Below are 24854 nucleotides of genomic sequence, written 5' to 3'. Positions count from 1 at the left end.
TAAATTAGTAGGCTTGTGGAGGAGACTGGCACCGCACGGGCACAACTTTCCACACACATGGGGGGCAGAGGGAGGGGACGTGCTTGTGCTCACTGGACGGGAGGGAGGGCTGTGGGGTTGGAGGGAGGGGAGGTATGTATCGTTAGCTGAGAGTGTGGAGGGAGGGCCCGCCTTGTGGCTTCCTGGCCCCCTGCACCGGACGGGTGTATTATAGATGCGCATCCAAGCAGCCGGGCTAGCGGGGGCCACTGGGCGGGTGTAATGTGACGGGTTTAGGGAAATACTGGGACACAGCCTTAACCGCGCAGGGAGGGAGGGTTTAACCATTAACCACCATTAACCATTAAGGCATCTGTGTGGAGCCGGTACCGTACATAAGGCGTGCGCACCGGCGTCCACGCCTCAGCCTGAGCGCGTTTCCAAGAGGTGGAGGATACATTCAGCCAGCCACACCGATCATCACTCCGGTTTGTCCGCTTCTCCTCGCCGGACCTGCTGACTGAAAAGGTAAAAACACCTTCGATGAGCTTTTTATGTGAATACCTGCTGGACGTTTTAGCCGCTATTTCATAAAAGAGAATGAGCGACAGTCACGTTAGATAATGCCGTTATCTAACGGAATGTGTCACTTGGCGGCTCAAAAGTGCCAAATCCGAGCTGCTGCTCTAGGTGTGTGTGTGTGTGTGTGTGTGTGTGTGTGTGTGTGTGTGTGTGTGTGTGTGTGTGTGTGTGTGAGGATAAAGAAAGGAAAATGTGCGGTGCCTTTGCATTCATGTTCATGAGTTTAATACTCGTGGTGGTAGTGACAGTGACATGGGCTCCAGCCCGGTGTTGGAACAGAAAGCCCTCTGCCCCTGTTTAAATGAGCAGTAGAATAGAAAATGAGGGCTAGTCTATTCAGTCCTGACCAGGGGAGCACTAATTTACGCCTTTGCCATGTTGGGTTCGGGTGGTATTGGTCCTGACTACTAAATAGAGGATTGTTTCAGCGGGGAAAGCCAAAGTCTGTGTGCGGATGTCGCAACATGCAGGCGGAGGAAAGCTGCGTCAAGCCGGCGGCAATAAGACGGGAAGCGGGTAGAGTGGCCTTCAGAATAAAAGTATTTATTTAGTTAACGTGTAACATTTGTGTGTGTGTCTGTATTGTCAGGTATGATGCAAACAGGCTAAAGTGAGTTCAGATTTTGATCTTGTAGCAATAGAGACCAGAGATCACACTTACTTCAATTTTAATATTTAAAAAGGCATATTCTGTATATTTTTTTTAAAGTTTGAATCACGAAGGCAAGGTTTTAGGTTTTTGTGGTCATTTATCTTAGCTAGCTAGCTAATAAGATTATATTTCCCCACATATGTTTCCATGACGAAGTGAAACATGGTCCTGCTGTTAAAGTCCAATTTCAGTTCAAAATAGGTCTCGCAAATGTAGTGAACATTTCATCTTTCCTTGTTGTTAGTTTGAATGTGAGACTACGTTTTTTTTTCTCTGACAGATTGCACACAGTGTATGCTCGTGTTAGGGCGGTGTTTTTTTTTTTTTTTTTTACTTTGAAAGGCTTAACAGGAAGCTTTGTTCTCGCCGTGGAGCTGTATTGACGGTGGTCTGACACTCGGTTTTCCAGAGGATGTACGCAGCACCTCTGTTAATGGTAGAATATTTTTAGGCGCCGGGAGGAAATTTGGCGCTGGATGAAACTGTTTTTAAACTCACTGTTCGTCTCTGCTCCGCTGTCATAATGTCAGTGCACTGTGTTTCTTTTGCCGGCCTCAAATAGAAGGCTGTAACAGTGTTTTATAAGGGAGAGCTTCAGCCTGCTGCTCAGACTGGAGTTATGATGCTGAAGGAGTTTTTATCATCCACTGACTGTTTGTGTGCAAGCTTCTAGCTGTTTTGTGTATTATTGTGATGCTTTTGTGGTGAGTTAATATCAGTTTTCTTCCTAGTGTTTTACATTTACAGAACATTCCTGTAACATTCAGATTTGTTTGCTGTAAATTGTTCGCCTATAGGATTGTGATAAGAAAAATGATAATGGATCATATTTGCATCATGTTATTTTTCCAAAGATGGGCGCTTGAACTCCACCATGCTTTTAAATGTTTCTGTCTTTTGGGCAATTAGAGCTGAATTCATTCAGTTGTCTTCTTACATGTTCTTATTTTTTATGTATGGATAATATCATTTGAATGACACAGTCAGGAAACAGCCTTAGTCAGTGCAGGACAATGTTTACGTTTAAAAGTGAAATGATTTCTTTTCCCAGGTGACCGTCCACTCTGGTTGGAGGTACTTTTCGGCAGTCGGTAATTCAATCCTCATACTGCAGACCTTTAAATATCTCCCCTGAAAACCTGCCAGCAGCCACGTGGTGTAAGGTGAGACATTCCCAACCCGGTACACCGACCAGTCTTACATGAACAGTGGACTGAGAGCATGACCAGTCTGTACTGCATCTGGCCACTTCAGACCTCTGATTTTGCTCTTCCTTTAGCTTATAGTGAACTTTAAAGGACTGTTTACAAGTGACCACGGGGGATTTCTGTGGTGAGTCCCCAAGCCTCTTGTTTTCTTTTCTCCTCTGTTTTGAACCAGTATGCTTTCTTCTTTTTTTTGCCGGCCTACCCTGAGCACCTTGCAGTGAATGGAGAACATACTGGTTCTGCTCCCGAAGCACCGACAGGAACACGGGCTCTGCAGACGCACGGCTGCATGTGCCTTGCAACAGTTTTTTTCTTACAGAGCAGTTTTCTCGTGGTCTTTAATACCGACCCCCACTCCCTGTAAGCCTCTTTAATGGGATAAATCAATTGGACTGATCAGGTTCAAAACCAGATCAGGTGGCCAATTCCATTCTGACTTCCCCAAAACTGTTAGGCCAAGGCAACCTGACCTTTTCCTGTCAAGCCCACTGTCTTCCAAAGGCTTCCGCATGGTACTTTGGTCGAAAGAACAAGACAAACTCCCCGACATCGACATGTCCTCCGGGGCCATTGAGATGAAGAAGGAGGGAGGCCCCCTGACGCCGGCCTTCCTCAACTCCAACTGCACCGTTCACCCGGTGATCCTCACCCAGGGCCCTGATGAGGTGAACCCCGGGACCGGGGGGACTGAGTTAGAGCTCACAGAGGTCACAACATTCACAGAGAGGGCCAATGAGACCGGGGAGGATGAGGAGAGATCGGAGATTGTGGTGGCGATGGACTGCCGGGCTAATGCCAAAGGTCAGCGGGAGGAGGACGCTCTCCTGGAGAACGCAAGCCAGAGCAACGAGAGCGACGACACCAGCACCGACCAGAGCCCAGAACCACCGGTGCCTCTCAAGGAGACCTCTTTCTCCATTGGCCTGCAGGTGGTCTTCCCCTTCCTGCTGGCCGGGTTCGGGACAGTGGCAGCGGGAATGGTGCTAGACATTGTCCAGGTGAGTGATCCCCACATGTTCTTTACTGTATGTATACACACTACATGTATTGTGAAAAATGTGCTCGGTTCTGCAAAGTTCGAATTAGAAAACGGCTGTCTGATTAAATATCTTTTATAAAATGAGGTTCTACTTGTATGAAGGTGGAAAGGGAAACGAAACAAATTTCAACCAACATACTTTCATCTTTATTTGAGAACAGTATCACAAAACGCATTCAGACTCTAATCTAATTACCAAATGATGTGCAAAACAGCAGCTCCATCTTATTTACACCCAGTGTTAACAGTTTCTGTTCCTGAGCGGAGCATGTGCTCCAGGCAGACCACGTGTACTGTGTCACACTGTGGGATGGGCTTGCCCCCTGGAGCATTTAAATGAACTGGTCTAGCAAGCCCGCTTCGCCTTGGCATGTGTCTGTCATTGTGCTGCTGGCCTATCTGATGGCATGTCTTTGAGGATGGGTTGACAAGACAGTTGTGTCACTCCACACATATTTACATAACCTTACATAACTCCTCTGAGGGCGGCCTGCCTGTCCCCCAGGGCTGGCACATACTGGAAAACTCTGTGTCTCCTAATAACCTGTCACACACCCTTCTATTTGAAATCTGCGCCCACAATAGAGACCAGAATAGAAGGTGACTATTGTAATACAGCATGTAGTCAGACTGCTGCTGGATCAACTCTGCTTTTATGAAAAAATATAACTCAATTTAGAATTACTCTCCTTCTTTCTTATCCTGTTGACTCACTCTGGTTGCTGTCTCTCTGAGTATATCTAATGTGCATGTGCAGTGTAGAGATGCAAGCCAGAGTCATGCTGACAGGTCATATATTTCTTTAAAAGTCAGCTTGTGATGCAGATAAAGCTGGAGGTGTCAGGCTGCAAGGAGACCAGTCTGGGCACATTGTGTACACACATACTGATGCCAACATGGCGGACCCCAGAAACTCAGGCACAGAGAGGAGGGGAAGAGGCAAGCGAATAAGTGTACTTTCTTGGAGCACCTGAAATGGCAGCGCACTTCAGTTGGGTTAGAGTCGGAGTGAAAACAAAATAACAATGCGGTGTCAAAGCCTCTATTACCGTGTGGTTAGGTATCCTCACTAAAACCAGGAATGCAGAAGTTTGAGGTCAAAAAGTTTTCATGCTGCCTCAACTTAGGCACCATGCTGCTGCGGTTTCTCCAGTTTCCAAAACACTCAGCGCACCATTCCTTCGGAGGTGAGGCTGGGAAAGAGGAGACATATAAGGTACATGGCCTTATCTTTCCCTTCCTGTCACCCGTGCTGGCTTGTGCTTGCGGGCAAACCTTAGAGAAGTGCTTGCAGCGAAATGCAACGTGAGGCTTGGCGGTCAGTCTTAAACGGCTGTTCCGTTGAGTTGGGCTGAGCACCTAGCAGGTTGTCCCGCCGCCTAATTCCTCCGTCCATGACACCGTGAAATGCTAACTCAGCTAATCCCTCCTGTCCTTGCAGGAAGGTAATTGTCTAACTCCCCCTCTCTCTCTCTCTCTCTCTCTCTCTCTCTCTCTCTCTTTGCTTTGGTCAGACTGCAAGAGTTCTCTGCTAAAAGTAAGCATGAAAAGAAGCTGAGGTTTGACATTGCTTTTTGCGTCACACTCTCTTATAAGGCTTCTTTGAAATGTGACCTCTTGCTTACTTTGACTATGTACAGCATTCACGCACACACACAGAGCTTCTGGCCCCATTCCCACTCGAGGCTGGCCCAGAAAGGACTGTCCAGGCTGGTATAGAGGACTGAGACGTCTGCATAGTTTTGCTTAGTGACTTGGCAGCAGAATGACCTAAAACCGTCAGTCTCTCACAGCCAGGGCCAGAAACAGGACTCTGAGGTTGACAAGCTCACTTGGACTAAAGGTTACGAACAGTTTTTAAAGGTCATGTAGTGGTAGTTTTCCCGTGAATGCCAGCGTCAGAGGCCAAATGGGTAATTTGCTATAGGTCACAAGACAGTTCCATATTCTAAACGCTATGGTTCTTTCCTCTGTGCAGTCAAACTGCAAACCAAGAATGCAAATAAAACCTTAACCCTAACTTGGTACTACAGTAAATTGCCATTATCATCTGTGTGTATGTCTGCCTCAGTGTCTAGCCGTCCGTCCTGCGCCGTGTTGTCCATAGACTTATACAGCAAAATATCATAAAGAGGTGGGTCACAGCTTCAGCCTCAAAAACAAACAGTCTAAAAATACAGGCACTAGTAAACAGGAAATCGTAGTCAACACAATGGTTTAACACCAGCCAAGCACTCTCTGCCCACCAGACACCATTTTGGTTCAACCACATCCACTTGCCTGGTTTTCACACAGGAGCCACTGTAAAACCAGAGCGTGGGCTTATTCCCTCAAACTGAATCATCGTTCCAGCTGCTGGACTCAAACCCCAGCTCATGCGTGCTTCATTACTAGTCCATTCATTCCGGGATTTTCCTAAATAATGCCACTAAAAATAAATTATGTGATGTAACAGCCAAAACCAAGTGTGCTTATGTAAACTTTGCACTGATTGACAGCCTAGACCTTCTAATGGTCGTTTCCATCAGCCAAAGATGTTTTGATGTCCTGAGAATCATTATCAGCTCACCTGACAACATCCCAGACTGTTATGTGGTCAGGACCTGAGTGATAGAGAATGAAAGGATTAGTAGGTTAGAATGCTTTTGTGTTACCCTGGCTAATCTTTTACTCTGTCCAGGAGGAATCCTAGTCCCAGGTTGCTTATTTGCATTCCCTCTGGCTTTTTCCACCTTCATCTGGACAACAGTCCAAATCTCCGGCTTCTTTAGGGCTTAACTTAAAACCCGATCATGCTATTGTGGGTGTGGATGCTTTAATGGTTCTTATGACAACTTCGTGTCTGAAAACTCGTGAGCAACTATGGCACTTCCTCCCAATTTGGCCCCCAGCCATGTTAGCTAGGACCCAATCCCTATCATCCATGCTGGAGCGCCAGAAAAATGAAACAGACACAACTTGTGACGCTGCAAGTTACGTTGACATTGCATGCCATCAGGTTCAGCTTCCCGCTAAGGACAGCAAGTACAGTGATCACAAATAAAATGGGGCCATGTTACTCAACTGGGCAACTCGACCCTTGTGGGCCTTGCATACCAGAGCTCCTATAGGTCTGTACACAGTGGTACTGGGGTTGTCCAGTAGAGTTCCTAGAACCGAGGAGGTGGCCATGAGGAGGGAGGGCTTGTTTGGCTCAGAGCCAGTGTTCCATGGAGACAACAACATATATCACCACAGGGGAGGCAAAGAGGGAGATAGGGGAGTGAGACAGAAGTAGAGAGGGAGAAGGAGAAAGCTTGAAAACATGAGGCTTTGAAAGAAGAGAGGAGTGCTCACAGAGGTGCTCACAAGGCTGCTGGGTTGGCAGAAGGCAATGAGCCAACCTAAGGGGCTGGCTGTTGGAAAGGAGCTCTGCTTGGCTTGATGACAGCAAGTGGATAGACAGAAGGAGTTTAACCCACACTGGAGTTTTGATGCCACACCTACTGATACAACACAAACTGAAATACAGACGATAACCTTAATCAGCTCTGTACATCTGGATGCACAGCAGGAGCAACACATTGAAACAGAGATGCAAGCTTGTTAGCGTGAGAAATTTGGGCCAAACAGTGTTTGTACATAGCTTCAACGTCAGCTACTCCTCTATTTTCCTCCCCTTGTCTATTTTCTCCTCTCCTTCTTTCTTTTCTGTGTCAGCCTCGGTGAATATTGATTCAGCTCTGGGCAGACTGGACTGTAAGTGCTTGGAAGGGGTGGGAGGGGGTGGGGGGCCTTAGGGGCTGGCTCCAAAGATAAGCACTTTTACTGGAGATAGATCGATGGCCTCAGCCTCAGCAATATCTTTGTTTCTGGCCACATTAAACCACAAACTTGCTATCACTGCATGAACTCTAATGGAGGCACTGCCGAGAGAGGCACTTCAACCACAGTGACAATCCCAGGGACCCCCACGGGGGAACCCACCTCTCAAGGGCTGGCCAGCAGCCAAGTAGAAGGTTATCGAGGGTCAGGTCGTGTAACACCAACTATAAATTTCATTACAAGCCATTAACTCGGATCTGGACAGCTGAGCAGACATTTTCACTTGCACGTGCTTCACATTATTTGAGATTTTTTCAAGCATGCCCACCGCTTGCCCAAGATGTCCTTTAGATTTAGCTGGCCTAGCTCCTGGCTGACTTTGCCTTTGGTTCTGGGCAAATGCTTATAGCAAAATTGAGCTTTTTTATGCTTTTTCATGCTAAGGAAGAAGCAAGGCCATGCAGGTTGATGATTGTAACTGAAGCCCTCTGAGGCTTTGGAGACTCACCAATAAAGTATTTCCACCATGATACATACTATGAAACTGGACTCTCTGCCATCTGCCTTCGTTCATTCAGCCTGACATTGTATTCATGTTAGCCAGTTTCAGCTTTGGAGAGGTCGTTGGTAGTAGTTGCTAGGACCAGTTTCTAGCTAAGTAGGAAGATGATGTTGCCATTTTTAAAGATTTGTTTAGTGATCTTTGATTTGGTTGGGGAAACAGTCATAAAATGTCTTGGCACAGTGTTGGTACACCAGACCTTTGAATCACTAAACAAATCAAATGCTTGGGCAGAAATTCTGGAGGTCTGGAACCAGGCCGGAAACTCTACACAACTCAAAATAATACATGAAATGGACTCATATATTATATTATTAACTTATATATTTACATGAAAGACAGTCTGATTTAATTTCAGAAAACCATGCTGTATAAATTTAAGTTGTCATTGTGATGTTTGAGTTTCTCGTAAGTGCCGTCCACGTGTACTGACAGAAATATTAGTATTTCTTAAGTAATATTATCTTAGTAACATTATTATCATTTGCTGCCCCAATGTACCATGTACCATTGTTCCACTGTACCATTTGTTGAAAGTGACATATGAGGCGCCTCGGCCTTGTTGTGTTTAAGGTGCAGTAGATGAATCTTGGTGAGTAAAGGTGAGGGAGGGGGATCACAAGGGAAAAGGGAAGAATGGAAGCCAAAAGAGGAGGATGATAAATCATTTCATGAAATCCCAGTGACCTTGTTCTTGTAAAGGCAAGCAGAGAGCTGATATGATACAGAGTGTTAAGGGTTTGTACTGACAGACTCTCTGGTCCATCATATGGGTCTGGTTTCACCACTGAATCAATATTAAAGAACAAGGTCACAGAGACATTGTACTCCCAACTGAGGATAAATTCTATGTAGGTGACATTGTACAACTGACATAACACAGTGTGTCCATTATGTTGATGTTGTATTACTGATATTACATGGTGCTTGTTGCAGCACTGGACGGTTTTTACGGAGGTGTCGGAGGTGTTCATCCTGGTTCCAGCACTGCTTGGGCTCAAAGGCAACCTGGAGATGACACTGGCCTCTAGACTTTCCACAGCGGTAAGTGATTTGTGTGTTTTTGTTTTTGTGTGTGTGTGAGTGTCTTTATGTGTGTTGGTGTCACCAAAACTTTCTATTAACTTTCTGTTATTATAAAAAGGTATTTTATCTATAAGGTAGCCATGTCTAGGGATTACTTAGGTTCTTTGTCTTTACATACAGTAACACTGTAAAATCATCTTAATGTTAGCCTGGAGAATAATTTCACTTATGTTTGTGCAAAGTGTTTCCCCCTCAAAGCTTACCCAATCTATGTAATTGCCTGGCAATTGTTCTTGGAGTCAGAGGTCATATTGCCAAATGTGACCTGGGTTACGGACAAACTGATAGCAACATTCCTGTCCCATTCTTTGTTTTTGAACATTTTCACTGACCCTGCCCAGCCGGTTCACCTGAACACGCAGGTTCTCTTGCTGTTTATAGCTCAGCTAAAAAACACATCCAAAATCTCAAAATCCACTCAGTTGCACGAAATAATTATGATGTCTGTAGCATGTATTAATCTGAACTTACTTTGCTGGTTTAGTCAGACCAAAGGCTGTGGTGTTGTAGCTGACGTGACAATATATGAAGTAGAACATTTTGTAAACTTAAATGCTGTTTTGGCTGCTGGTTTTCCACAAACGTAGCATTTAATGCCAAAGGTGCATCTATTATCTGAAGCTTATAGCTCACTGATCTCTTGGCTATAATGCTGTTCCCTGAGCTAACATTGTCCATTGTATAGTCTGAGTGGTCAATGACCCAGAGGTTAGGAGCACAACCTACAGTTATAAAGGCATCGAGAATTAGCCCAGTGTCGCTCTTAAGCGCACCAATCCTCAAATTCTTTCCACTAGAATGTGGGAAACGTGATGAAGCTGATTAGCATAGCTAGCAGCGGCCCAACACAGCGTGTGAACTCAACCCAGTCACACTAGAAAATAATCTATTCTAACAAGACATTTAAGATTTGATCTGACAATTATGAATATTGAAACTGAGTTAACAAAGAGATCACATACTGTACATTCATCTTTTCCAAAAATCTGTCTGTTGTTGTCATCTATCGTATTTGTGTACGACAAATCCAGTTTTTCCACCAAAACTCTACTGCTTTATAGACACACAATAGGTTGCTCAAATGTATAAATTTCAGCTTGCGTTTCACAATAAACACTAAATGCTGGCTGTGACAACATCTGAATATTTGATGAGACACAACTTTTTTTTTGATTTTCTGGTTAGTGTTTTGTTTAACTCTCCATGTTGTTTCCACATTAAACAACGATGAATCAGTTTCAGACTGGGAGGTTGATTTGACAATGTTTCACCATTGTTTCAACACTGATTTAACAAACTGTCAGTCATGTGGGGCTCTTTACAAATAGATTATGGCATACATTATAACAAAACGTTGAAAGAAATCACTGCAGCAAACAACAAACTTATGATAGAAGCTCATTTTACAAGGGACCTTTTGACAGAACTCGTTTTTGAAGAAAGTTAGATTTGAATTTAATATGATGTATTTTTTACATCAGTCCCACTTGTTAAGCTGCATAGTTTTCAGTTCAGCATGAAATCATTCATACATCCATCATCACAAAGTAGGCCAGAGTCTGGTGCTTGTCCTAAGACATTACTGTTAGCTCTCTGCTGGCTGGCCCCAGCGGGACCATGTTTCTTTCCACGCTGCCGCTAATTATGAGCAGATTAAGACCACTGTAAATTTCCTAATGCGCTTATTACTGAAAAAAATAATGTAATCCCTCGTACTGGCTGGCTGAGGGACTTTTCAATTCACATGACCGTGTTTCCTTTGGTCTTTTTAACCTTTTGTCTTTGAATATTTCACTTGAGTGAGGCTCAGCTTTCTACTTTCTCATTGTTGTTTATCTGACTAAGCAGATGTTGTGTCAATTCTGTCTCATCCCTTCTGGTGTTTTTGAGTCTAATTGATCGCACGTATTTGGATAAAGATATTTTGTGGATTACTGGAACTTGGCAGTGCCTGCATTGCAACTGTTTCCAAGTTTAAAAAAATGACAACATTGACCACTCTGTAATCAGAGATTACCGCCACTACAAAAGCCTTCTTTCTTTATCCTCATTTTATGTGTATTAGATGTTTCAACATGCGCTCCATTCACGTATGTTCGGGTTCCAGTCTGGTAAACAACAGATTTTCTCCGTACTTAACGAGCTGAAAATGAATGGTGTTATTATTCAACTGGAAAAAAACGTAGTAGTGCTTTTGAAACTCAGCCTCTCTGGCACTTTATGTTAATCATGAATCACTTTGACAGCATTCATCATGCTCCATCTCTGTGATGATTAAAACACCCCTAATCCAGCCGCCCACACACGCGCACACACACACACACACACACACACACTCACACTTACACACACCCAAAGCTGAAGACTCTGCATTGTCATCGCACATCATCACATAACACCAGGCAGTGCTTCGTGATCTTGAATCTGAATCAGTTTGCATATTGAACTTTGCAGAGTTTTGCAGCTCATGCCAAAATGAGTTGCTCTTTTTTTAAATGAATGTCATGGGCCTCTTTGCATCAGGAGTTCATCGTGAGTCCATGATGCCCCCAGTGCTCTGCACAGATGTTTAACTTTCTCTTATCTTTCCACCTTTAACCTTCTTAGTAGTATTCGTGATGACGTTCAGGAGGTGTCCATGCACAGTTTCACATGGCACTGATAGACGAGGAGTATGGGTGCGTGGCTGTAATCAGGCCGAAACACAAGTTGTAATGACGTCAAGTCAGTCAGGCTTGTGAGTTGTTTCTGTCACGCTGCCAGTTATATTCTTATAAGTGGGGATGGTGTTAGATCGTGAGAAATTTGAGAGGGAGAGAAAAAAAAACACACACATGCAGTCTGATATGAACACCCAGTCATTGAAACCATCTCACTATGACTCGTCATTATTAATTAGCTTTTTACTTTAACATCGGATTATCTTTATAAAAAACAGTCATGGTGCAGATAATTTTCAGACTGTTTCAGCATTTTAAAATATTTTTTTTACACATTAAAGTATCTCTAATAATTTTAATGTTTTTCTATTATTTGCATATTATGCAGTTTTGGATGAATACAGTAAGTATTCAAATACTCAGAAAACATGAAAATACAAGTCAGCTAAGATGATTCACTCAAAGTTTCTGCTATAAAATCAACAATCTAAAGCAGCATTAAGCAGTACGAGCTAACAGATATACAGCCATAATGTGTTGAAGACACAGAGCAACATTTCTGCTGGATTTTGGATTGTTGATGAATGTTTGTTTCCTTGTCAGCTAATCGATAACTGTGTCTGTTTGTTGCTGCAAGGTGTAAAGTGGGTTTATCAGAGCTTTCTTGTGGCAAAACAGCTGTAAATTGTAGTAAATTTAAAGTTGTAAAAACAAAACAAGCTAAAAGAGGCTAAGTTATTTTGCCATCATCCCAAGTTTATATTGAACATATTGATTAAGGTTCCATATTATACACTTGTCTGATGTTGATGTTGATGTTTTTATATACATAAGAAGATGAATTTGTGGTTTTTAAGTACAAAAAAACACCCACAATATAGATTTAGTTTCTCACACATCTTTCTGGAGCTTAAGCAGGCAACAGCATTTTGGCTTATGTTTTGTTTCATTATATTAATTAGCCTCTCTTCTGATTGGCTGACTGTTTTATGAGTGACGCATGGTCAGGCCAACCATAAGTAAAGGACTGTAGCCTACCTAGATGGTGCGTCCAGGTGGGCTCAGCTGAGCTGTGTGTATTTCTCTGTGAATTGTTTTGATACGTTCACTGTATTTATAAGGCACTTTGACCTGCTTTATAATAAAAAATAGAAACCTCACTCTCTACAGTATGGGACCTTTAATTTTTTTTACTAAAATAAAATACATGAAATCAAGGATGAACTACCAAGATCAATTGATTGAGACAAGCTTTTCAGATAGCCATTAGCAAATAGACTTTGAGGACAATTCCAGTTTATTATAATTCAGGTTAATATTTGTAGTATAAGCTTGTAAAGATTGTACTTACCAAGTGTATTGCTGACATATTTGCGTCACTAAAAAGAAGTCAGATAGACAAGAAACACGAGCAGTCACAGTCAGACAGGGTTTAAATAAACCCAGGTGAGCCAAACAAAGGTTTTGTCTCGTGTTTACAGAATGACTTCTTCCAACTTTGACCAACTATACTCATCTAAATTATGCACACACAGTTTTACCTCCAAATAAAGCGCCTTAGATAATTTGGCTAAAGGGTTGGATTGTTTACAACCTGTCTGGCTGCTTCTGTCTCATCGACTGCACTGTTGGTCATTGTTGTATTGTTGCTGGCTGTGTTTCCAGATCTTTTTTTTATTATAACTGATCAAATAAGAAAGTTAATAATATTTAAACCCCATAAATGAAACTTTATATGTGTTTATACATATTTACATACATAAACTTATACACACCTCACCTCCACCTGTTTGTATCACTTCTTACACCACCTTATCAAAGCCGAACATGAAGCGGATACTCTGCCACACAGACTTGTATGTGTTTGGATGTGTCCAGATGTTTCCCTTCCCTCTGTATATGTAAATGTTGAGAGAGAAAAAGGAAGAGGAGATCCTCTGTTTGTGTCCTCTCACTGTGGATGAGCATTAGGATCATTGCTCTGGACACACAGTAGCCCACTGTAGCCACAGCCACTTGACACTTGAGACCATCAGTATGTGTGTGTATGTGTATTGTGTGTGTGCGTGTGTGTGTGAAAAAGAGGGGAGGATGAGATAAGTGGAGTCGGCCGCAGGGTGGGGGATCAGATCAGAGTGTCTTTGTCCAGAGAACTGACATCTGATTGTTCTGACAGGACAACAGCATCCACACTCTGTACACACACACACACACACATACACACAGATGATAATGCGTTGGCCCTGTGTGCTCTTGTCTCCCTTTCAGGCTAATATTGGTCAGATGGACACAGCCAAGGACATGTGGAAGATGATCATGGGGAACTTGGCCCTCATCCAGGTAAATGAAACACATCTGACGATGATGATGAAGTGGACTCTGTCACAGAGCATCACTGAGCACGCTCACGTCCACTTAACAAACCAGATTACACAGAGAAATCAGGTTAAGGCAAGAAATCAAATAATGTGTTTACGTGGCACTCAGTTCACCAATCAGATTTCACTAAAACTCTGTTTGCAGTAAATCACTAAGCAGATTACTTCCATGCATCCTTTTTTAAATTTTGACTGATGCTGCAGAGACTTATTTTGTTTTTAATTTCAAATTGAAAACTTTGCATTAATTTATTTTGGAAGCTGCACAGCTACTAGTAACTAGTTTTTTTCAGTCTGACACATATCAAAAACCTGATGACAGTGTAACATGACCAAAGAATCAGGTTTCTAAAACAGAAATCTCTCTTAATCTCTTAACCTGATAAAAGAAATCCACTTTTTTGATTTACATGATATTCAGCAAATTAAATTACTGTCAAACCTGGGAACAATCTGGGTTCATAAGTGTATTGTGTACAGTACACACAGCGACTGATGGTTACAGGTCACACTAATGACACATAGTGACACACAATTTTTAATTAAAGTCCATACACACCGATTAAACCTGCTTATTGTGTTTCCACCTGTTGTCTGATCTGTCTGCACTTTCGCAGCGATAAAGGTGAAACTAGTCTCACTTCAACAGGTGTAAAAACACGGAGTCACGGAGATGTCAGAGTAAAGTCTGAAAATAACTTGGCAAAAAGCAGGTGGGACAGAAAGTAACAAGAGTTGCTATGACTAGCGGGCTAATAACAGCACTGTACATAAACAAGTATATTGACAAACATTATTTCCAGAATGTGAGTCCCCCTCTATGGACAGACTGATATGTTTTCATCTATTCAGAACATTTGAACAATTTCATGTCCCAAAATGAACTCTTCATTTGGTCAGTGAGTCTCATGAGACCTCTCATGAGAGTTTGAAGGCTTGTCATTATGTAATATCTTGTAAGGCCATAGTTCCTGGAACACTTTAAAGCCAGCTGGGTGCTGACATAACCTCCTATATAGGGTCATTGTGCATTCACACTGGGTTATGCTGGGCTCCATTAAATCCATGAGTTGTGTTAGAGATTCGTATGTTTTGGTGGTTGGGTCACACTTTATGTGCCATAATCTTCGACTCTACAGATTCTTGTGTACATTTTGTATACATTAACTGTAATCAGTAGCTACCTGTACATTTTAATGTATATGTGGATGTGTGTGTGTGTGTGTGTGTGTGTGTGTGTGTGTGTGTGTGTGTGTGTGTGTGTTTTCAGGTCCAGGCCACGGTGGTAGGGTTCCTGGCCTCCATAGCTGCTGTGATCTTCGGCTGGATCCCAGAGGGACACTTCAGGCTGGGCCACGCAGTGTTGCTGTGTGCCTCTAGTGTGGCTACTGCCTTCATCGCCTCTCTGCTGCTAGGTATGACCAGCACACAGGATGTGAGGGATATTCACAGTGTAAACAGGCACTCGTCAGGCATGTCGGGGTAACGTTTTACACCCTGTACAAGTTCTTTTCTTAGCTACTGTTTACTGTAAATCGAGCTAATGTAACTGATGTCATGAGTGTTTAGTTACACAACTAGTTTAGATTAAAGTACCAGTGAGTAAAATGTAGGGGGCTCTACAGAATATAGCAGGAATGGAATATAATAATAAAGAAGAATAGTTATGTTGTTGTTAACTCAGGGTGAGCCTTTAATATTAACAGGCATGTGTCACATGACAGATGTGGTCCTAATCCATGAAGTCCGCCATGTTAGACAGCTGTGTTTCTATGGTAGCCCAGAATGGACAAACTAAGCACTGGCTCTAGTTAGGGCATTTCAAGCTTTCTGTGGCTACATGGCTGTATACCACTAAATCCTTTAACTAGCTAAATTACACAGACAAAATGGCTCGATAGCATAGATTAATGTACAATTTAGAAACATTTACTTTTAGCCAAAACACAGTTGTTTACGATATCTTGTTATTAGTTTTAGCTAGCTACACTGTCAGGCTGTACTTGGGCTCAGTGGTGCTTTGCGCTACATGCTAGCATCACCATGCTAAAACTTACATACTAGAGTTTAGCAGTCCACCATCATAGTTTAGTTAGCATGCTAATTAGCAGATGGTGGGAATGTCATTAGTTCTGGTCATAAATTAAAGTACTTGACAAATTAAAAATTGGACCTGATGATGGTTCTAGTTGAAAAGTGATTGATCCTGATTCAAATTTCATGGAAACGTAACAGTAGTCATTGAGTTTGGCCTTATTTCACTTAAAAAGTAAGGGGATCACCAAAAACCTTAGGATTCATCTTCTGGGCACCATGAATGTCAGTACCAAATATACTGCCGGACTGATCAGGTGAAAATCTGATAATAAAAATGACATCTGTAGTGCAAACATTCTGTAGCTTCACCATTTATTATGATGTTTGTGGCTTTGTTTAACTCACCAACAGTTCTCCCTATAGATTTGCCCTTTCTATGAGCGAATGGATATTTTTAACTCTCTTTGCCATGAGAGAGCTCTGGTTACCTTTGTTTTGATGTGTGGAAACATGAAAGCAATTTAAACCAGTCGATTCCTTTTAAAATATCTTCTCTCTCGCGTGCGCTCTAACCTCAGCCTCTCGCTCAAGCAGCTCGTTATTGCTGCAGCTTATGTTTTTAAGCCAACCTTCAGCTTTTGTTTTTGCCAACTTCAACTGTCCAATCCATTCCCACTGAAAATACACCTGCTACACCCCTAAAATCAACATGATCTGCTCTGTGTTTTTGATCCTTACGCTTGTTTGAAGTCAACAGCCAATAAGAGCCCAGAACCCTGATGATTGATGTTACACTGAACATCATTATAACACAGAATATTACACATATAAAGACGTGACTCTGACCTAACACCCTGCAGGGCTCATCATGATCGGCGTGATCATCGCGTCCCGGAAAGTCGGCATCAACCCTGACAATGTGGCCACGCCCATCGCTGCTAGCCTGGGAGACCTGATCACCCTGTCCCTGCTGGCAGGCGTCTCAACAGGACTGTACAAGGAACTAGGTAATAAACACACACACGGGGCACAGAATAAATGTGCTACATTTTAATATCTAAAGTAATGCTCAGTTTTTTGGTGCTTCCTGGTGCTCAAATCAGACTTCACAATTTACTTGTTTGCTAATTTCATACAGTGTAGACTTTAGAGCTGAGTGCAGGAAATAAATATACAGAGGGGACAGCATGTAAAAATTTAATTTCAGTGCAAAATATTGCTTCAGTTATAGCCTGTTCTTTTATGGTAGGAAAAAGAATAAAAATATATATGACATACACAACAACAATCAACCCTCCAAACAAGTTTAAGAGGCAGAATCATTTCTACAGAAGCAATATTTTAGTGATGGTGTCATCACACTTCACTTCTTCAGGTGTTACCATACAATTGAACAACATGTGTGGAAATGTGTCTACGTCTGTCTGCGTGCAGTAAATCAGGATTATAGCCACCCACACCAAACCTCACTGTGTTTCAAAGAGGGAAATGTCATAACATCTTTACCGCTGACCAACCCCACAGACAGACGGACAGACAGACAAGGAGGCAGGCAGACAGACACTGACCCACACAGCAACAATGAAACCGTCCTGACCCAGAATGTGGAGTAATCCCATAACTCCTCCTCTTCGTCTGAGAAGAGTCTTTAAATGCCACAGTCAGGCACTATATTCAGCTTTTTTTTTTTTTTTTGGCTCAAACACACGAAAACACAGCCGGTGTCTGGGTCTGTCCACTTAAATGTTGTGTTTGTGGTGGTTGTGTCCTCTAGTGTCAATTTAGTAGTAACACTGCCCCCTACAGACAACATAGGGTACCACCTGTCGGTTCTATTACTAAAATGTTTTATTATTGTCAAGATGGAATAAATTGTAAGGTGGTGCTTTAATATTTAGCTTAAATATTAAGTCATCTACGCCATTTGAAGCGATTTGGATTGTATTTTTATAAAGTCTAAGGTGCTTTCAATGACATTCAAATTATTGCGAGTGGTGGTCCGTCAACACATGCTCGGTGTGTAAACCCACATGCCCTTCTTCTCATTCAGAGTACAACGACTATGCCAACCCTCTGGTGTGTGCCGTGTTTGTGGCATTGTGCCCCCTATGGGTGCTGATAGCCAGAAGGATCCCCTCCACCAGAGAACTCCTCTACTCCGGCTGGGAGCCAGTCATCATCGCCATGGCCATCAGCAGGTAGAGCACACATTTATGCAAATCTATTTGTTTTATGATGATGCATGTTCCAGCTTGTCAAGCAGGGTTTTAGTCACCTTGTTATTTAAAGCTCACCAAAGTTACACAGCAACATCAACAAACTTCTGGTGGCTTTGAACAGAGCAATAAAACAGCTGTTTCTGGTTTTAAAAAACAAATCCTAAATGATTATCTCTGTAGGGTCCTTTCTGTAATGTTGCCATACAATTATAAGAACTGTCTTAGCCTGCCAGTGGCGAGAACAAAGACTTTTAATGGGAATGGAATTTCAAAAATGATAGTCCCCATTAGTCACAAGACAAAAAAAAAGGGAAAATAAGGTCCAGGTTGAAAGTAACTTTTAGAGATAGAAAAAAAATTTACTTGCACCTTCAGTTTATCATAAACTTTCAAAATCTAACTAGACAGGAAGGGCTTGAAAAATTAAAAAGTAACTTGTAACTTTAGCTGCCCAGATGTCTCAGATTCTTAATTGTCTAAAATCTATTTGCTGCCTGATGACAGGTTGTGTAGTGGAAAACAATGACTTCAGCTAACCCCTTTCGTCTGTCCTTTAGTGTTGGTGGTTTGATCCTCGACAAGACTGTCACCAACCCAAACTTTGCTGGCATGGCTGTCTTCACCCCGGTCATCAACGGTGAGGAGTCATTAAACCTGTACATGTATGAGCGTGTATTTTTATATGGGGCTCAGTACAGTAATATTGAGCTTGTTTTGTTCTGTTCCACCCTGTGCGTGCGTGTATCAGGTGTGGGAGGTAACCTGGTAGCGGTTCAGGCCAGTCGGATCTCCACCTATCTGCACATGAACGGTCTACCCATGGGGGATCCCAACCCCACCCCCAGGAAGTGCCCCACACCCTGCACCTCCTTCTTCGGCTCCTGTAAGTTGACGGGTGGCTGTGGAACATTCCACTGTTTCTTTCTTTGGTTTTTTATCTCATCAAAGCAGATCTTTCCATGACAGCCTGTCAGCGGGATTTGGTCCTACATTTCCAGTTTTAGTTCCAGCATCTGTCCTAAAAGAGAACGGCCTTCATTTTTTTTTTTTTTAAATATGCGACTGTCCTCTTTCTCTTCCAGCTGTGAACTCTCGTTCTGCTCGGGTGCTCTTCCTCCTGGTTGCCCCGGGTCACCTCGTCTTCCTCTACACCATCAACTCCCTGAGGGGTGGGCACACCACCCTGACACCCATCTTCATCACCTTCTACCTAGCTGCTGCACTACTGCAGGTACTCACACACACACACACACACACACACACAACACACACACACACACACACACACACACAAACACACACAAACGCACACAAAAAACACACTTTTTATTCCTTACTAGTATTTTATTACTTTTGGTATGAGCTGCTGCCATACACATTCAGCAGAGCCAGAATGAGAAATCAGTCTCTCTTTCTGAAGATCTCTTTTTTGTTTTGTGATTTATCTGATTTATTAGATTAAAATACATGTGCAGTGACTTCCTTAAAATACTGAGCAAAGATTTAATGGAAGTGGAAATGGAAGTCAAAAATAATTGTAGACTCTTATAATTGTGATTCACTATCTAAATAATTACACGACATACGTAACATAATATTACATCTCCATAATTATGAGTGAAAACTTCATAATTACAAGAGCAGGATTTCATAATTACATACACTATATTGTGTGCTCCGTCAGATTCTGTGACCTGATTAGGAAATTCAGAGTATATCACCAGTGCAAACGTTTCTACTTTTAGATGAGGTCAGTAATGTTGACAGCTTAGATGCATTTCAGATGCATCACATTGTGTCTGTGACACCTCTCATACTGGTTTAACTGGTCCTGAACAAACACACTGACTCCGAGCAGGTCAGAGTGTCCTTTGTCTGAACAATCCGGATGACTTCAGATGGACCGTGTTGACTAATTGTTCTGAGACCATGATCTCATAATTTAGACTTAGTCAGACTTAGGAAATGCAACAGGGTATCCCACTATTGACCTATGCAGTCAATCAAATACAGACTTCCTGTTGATACATTTTGGGAAGTGGTTCGTGAAATTGAAGGTTTTCCTCTTCTTCGTCTTCCTCCAGGTGATAATTCTCCTCTACCTGGCAGACTGGATGGTCCACTGGATGTGGGGCCGAGGCATGGACCCCGACAACTTCTCCATCCCTTACCTGACGGCTCTGGGTGACTTGCTGGGGACCGGCTTCCTTGCCCTCTGCTTCCACATGCGCTGGTTCATCGGAGACAGAGACGCTAATGCGGGCAACTGAATGCATGCAGACACACACACACAGACAAACACACCACAAAAGGACAAAAAATGAATCACATACTGTACGCTTGCACGCACGGACAGTGACGAATATCACCCGTATGCCTAAACATTATCTGGAAGTGGACGTGGTCTACAATAAAAGGGCTAATCTCCTGTAGGGCTCTGGTTTATGGTATAATGGACTTGTAGGGCAATAGTGTTTCATCATCAGGATTTCACAGCAGCAGCAGCAGCAGCAGCCCAGAATCCAGACAGCAACTCACACATATCTCCACCTCAGTCACTGAACAAAACTCCACCTGATGGATCCAGCCCCACAGACTACACCACTGCTTTATCTTACTTAATAACTGAGTCCTACTACTTTTGCTATTATTATACACTTGACAATGATTATTGTTGTTGGTAAATGATGAATTTGATATGAGTCGATATCTCTTCTACGTACAGGGCCAGTTCTCATTATTTTCAATGGGGACGTTAGCCTTCCCGTCTTTAAAGATCAAGTTTGAACACTTGAAAAGAAAAAGTCCAAACAAGTCTAGAATACTTAATCACCAAGTGCTATACCATACATACAGAATGAATATCATATGAAATGCAAATTTAATGTGTCTCTTTTCTGATTGAGTAGAGTTCATAGGGCTAGCTTTGCTCTGTTTTACATTGGCCTGGTGACAGTAGGGGACAGGGTTGGGAAGTTTTACCACAAGGGGACTGGACCACGATCATAACGAGACAAATCCCTTTTGGCGTTGCTCCCGTCAGCGGATGGCTTAATTTCCATTGGGACAGGAACAAGGTTGTAATTCCTGGGCTTACTTCCACTTAATTTTGGGCTTGAGAATTACAGATATCCGATCTGAGGTCAGAGCAGAACAAACGCATACATCAGCCAACACCAGAATGATTTGATTTTGTTAATGGTTGAGAATCGTCTAATTATTCAAAAGCTTTCGGTTAATGAGAGATGTTCCATACAATAGCCTGTACTTTATTCCTCAGAGGTTACTTCCAATTTTTTTGTGCCAAATCTACTAAAAACTGCCATTATGTAATATCCTGAGTAAGATTCTCCTTCTTTGTTTGAGCAAACACACAGAAACAGTGGGAAACAGTATGTGGTAAAAGGCAGCACAACTGTCAGTCAGGAATGTGTCAGTGTACCTGACACATGAAAACACACCTCACTGTTTGTTGCAGCTCATGATGGGTTTTTATATATTTGCCAAGAGGTTAGAGAGGTCTTAATTTGTAGTGAGCTGTTCCAGGCGAGAATAACACCAGTCCCCGTGTCTGAAATCATCTGCCAACGCTCTACTGGAACAGGCTAGTTGTTGTTGTTGAGTTGCCCAAGTCAGGCTTATAGTAAGTGACAAGAGGCTCAACGTGCTGCAGTGCACTGGAAACAACCTGCAGAGCTCGTCCAACTAACGGCACAGTGTTTACACGTGGTGCAGAATTGTGAGAGTCTGTCAAGTCGCTTTAGCCAGGATGTGCTCGTTCAGTTTCAGTCTGACATCAGGTGAAAGGTACTGATTGCTGATATTTTGTGTTGATATTCAGTATCTTTAGATCTTTCATTTCCCGTTAGCGCTGACACCATGTTGGAGTACTGAATCAATGACAGACAGGCCAATGAAGTTATTTGATGTCAACAGTTAGGTCACAGAAGCTGCAGGAAGTTGTGGCAAAGCTTTTTTTTTTTTTTAGTATTTTAGTCATCTGTATCCTTAGATTCAGACTCGCCAAAAGATCAGCGTATTTCTTAGAGTTGTCTGAGCCCCGGTCACAATCACAAGAATGATTTGTAGACATTTAATAGACAGGAGCTGATCATAGAGACACATCTTTTAAATGACCTGTGTGAACTTGTAGTCGCCTTAGGTCCCCTTCAGTAACTCTTTATCAATTACTGAAGGGGGATAAAGGTCAAGGAAACGGGGAGTAAAAGGCAGGTCAAATAGATTCTGTAGAGTGGAGCAATTTATTTTTCTCTTGTCACATAAAAATGATAGAATAACTAATAATAATCTGTCTGGTCATGGAGAACCTGACCTTTTGATGAATAAACGACTGGACGATGTTTAATCAATGGGCGAAATTTTAGCCACACATCGGTTTAACCCTAATGCATACACACACACACACACACACACACACACACACACACACACACACACAAGCTATCTGCCACCAGACTTTGAGACCCAGCTGACCTGAGCTGACTCTTTCTTTGAGGGCTGACAGGCGCGGGAGGGGGCGGGGAGGAGAATGCAAAAGGAAGTCGTGAGCCATTTTGACAGACTGTACCGAGTACAGACGTTGGCCCAGTGGTGAGGCCCAGTGTCTTCGGAGAAACTTGCATGTGATGCTTGACTTATCCAGCGCTTGTCGGACTTCTGTGCTGTTTCGAAGGGGGCCAGCAGAATGCATGTGCAGGGCACATAGTGTGAATGTGCAAAACTTGATTACTTTATCTGTTCAATTATTTTTATTTTATTTTTTTTTGGTCTGACTGATTTTATTTTTTAAATGTGTCGATTAAAATTGCGATTTTCTTTTTTCTATTCCTTTCCTCCTTTCCCTAATCTTTTTAACTCTTCACGATTATTGTTTTGTGTCATGGATTTTTCATCAAACAAACAAACCACTGTAAAGATGAGGCAACTTCTCGACGCTGGTCAAATGCACAAATGTACTGTAATCTGCAAAACGGACACCAGAGGGCACCGCAGGGATTCCCGTACAACTGTACAACTTCTCAGTGCATCTCTGTGTTCTCTGGATTCAAACCCACGCATGTCCACCTTCAGTGACATTTATTATGTCTCCTTTTCTAAAGCGTTTGACTCGTTGTAAAAGTTGCATCCTTCCATCTGTTCACCTTCAGTCTGTATCGTCCACTCTCTTACTGAGCAGGTGCCAGCGTTCTGCCTCTGTGTCAATGGAAAGTTGTGAATACTTCTATAAGGGGGCAAGTAATGCTTTGTCTATTTATTTTTAGAAGCACACAAAGCAAATTGTACATACTATATTTATTCTATATATAAGGTTGTTTATTTTGTCATTTCATTTTGGCTCCGTTTCGTTGTCACCATGTTGATGTCATTTTTTTTTCTTCTCTTTTATGTGTTTTTTTTTCTTTGCAAAAGGCCAGTAGAGCTTTTTGGTGCATGCCGCAATAGAAAGGCGGTGAGGCTAATGAATAGCACAGTGCCTAATACCAGTCTTTACACACGTCACACATATGCGCACACACCCTGTGTCAAACAGGGAAAAAAACATACTTATAAGACATAGAATGGCCTTAACCTACCAGAGCCAAGCTCAACTCAGAGTAACCAATCAGGAGCTAGGTTCGCCACAGAGTAGCGTCTCTTTAATTAGCTTTGATTAATAAAAGATGTACAGTAAGTTGATTTATGATGATGTGTAATGCAATAATGACTTTATATGATGCAGCGGTGGAGAGGAGGGCTGGTAGCGTCAGTTACAAACTTGAATCTGCAAAAAAACAAAAAAAAAAACAACATTTGGACTTGGAGGCTGAAAAAAACACGAGGCTGGTCACACAGGGCATCTGAAAAGTCTGGAGTCAAGTTAAGCACCAACAGAAGTAAGATTTGAACCCACAGACACCAGAAAACCAGAATACTTCTCCTTATGAATCCAGATGTTTCTCCCTGTGTCTGCCTTTAAAATCCTCCACCCACCTACTGCCTTGTTAACCTCAGTGCTTCAAACCCCTCTCGAGCCCCTGAACTCACAGGGAACCACACTGATCCTCAGGCTGCCAGCATTCACATCCACATCGAGACTTTGATTCAAACTTTCATCTGTCCCAGTCGGCTCTGCTGCCTCTGAGAAACTGACACTGGGGCTGAGATCTTTGCGTTCTCTGTGTGTTCTTCTTGTAAAAGCCCTCCCTCTGTGAGGCTGGAGGAAGGCTTTCTCCCTGCAGGACTTTGTAAATTGCTGGAAATAAAGGACTATATTATTTCATACCATTCCTCAGTCTTAAGTGTCTGCTTTTGTTAGTTAATGTGGATGTGTCTGACAAGATCGATGCTGATACATGTTCTGTTGTCAGAAGACGGGTGAGGCTCATGAAGTTCTGGCTTTATGAGCTTTTCAATAAAATATTCTTCATTAGTCCCTGAATGGAAAGTTAATGTATTCATATGATAGACTACTGTGACAGGACAAGTCAGTCACAAGGTGTTACCTCTTGTGGGACTTCTTTATGGACTGTTAAAATATAGATTGGAAAAGAAAAATGATAATGTTTGCTTTTTCTTGGTCCAGTATTGACATTGTGTGAACAGAGATTTTATAAAATATTCCTATCAAATGAAATAAGTAACACCGTG

At 42.4% G+C, this 24854-nt stretch overlaps 1 protein-coding gene across 3 annotated transcripts; it reads left to right on the top strand.

Annotated features, from left to right (window-relative positions):
* Nucleotides 1-186: 186 nt before the first annotated feature.
* slc41a1 (solute carrier family 41 member 1) lies at nt 187-24491 on the top strand. Of its 3 annotated transcripts, XR_003462931.1 has the most exons (12): nt 187-507; nt 2265-3419; nt 8763-8870; nt 13841-13912; nt 15221-15365; nt 16848-16994; nt 18038-18185; nt 18764-18843; nt 18955-19089; nt 19289-19437; nt 20291-20640; nt 20705-24491. XR_003462931.1 is itself a non-coding variant. In XM_010736779.3 (11 exons), the coding sequence occupies exons 2-11, from the start codon at nt 2931-2933 to the stop codon at nt 20474-20476; spliced, it is 1659 nt and encodes a 552-aa protein (XP_010735081.1). In that variant the 5' UTR covers nt 187-507; nt 2265-2930; the 3' UTR covers nt 20477-24491. The 3 variants fall into 3 exon arrangements, 2 of the variants coding, with proteins under 2 accessions (XP_010735081.1, XP_019122865.1); XM_010736779.3 differs by having other exon boundaries at nt 20291-24491; XM_019267320.2 differs by lacking the exon at nt 187-507 and adding an exon at nt 1577-1917 and having other exon boundaries at nt 20291-24491.
* The last annotated feature ends 363 nt before the right edge of the window (nt 24492-24854 follow it).

The sequence above is a fragment of the Larimichthys crocea genome, chromosome I (genome assembly GCF_000972845.2).
Source record: "Larimichthys crocea isolate SSNF chromosome I, L_crocea_2.0, whole genome shotgun sequence".
NCBI lineage: Eukaryota > Metazoa > Chordata > Actinopteri > Sciaenidae > Larimichthys > Larimichthys crocea.
This window is presented reverse-complemented; position numbering and strand designations above follow the sequence as displayed.

Coding starts and splice junctions, on each gene's coding strand:
- slc41a1 (XM_010736779.3), top strand. CDS start 2,931: ATGGTACTTTGGTCGAAAGAACAAGACAAACTCCCCGACATCGACATG. Junction 13,913..15,220: donor GGAACTTGGCCCTCATCCAG/GTAAATGAAACA, acceptor GTGTGTTTTCAG/GTCCAGGCCACGGTGGTAGG. Junction 18,186..18,763: donor ATCGCCATGGCCATCAGCAG/GTAGAGCACACA, acceptor TCTGTCCTTTAG/TGTTGGTGGTTTGATCCTCG.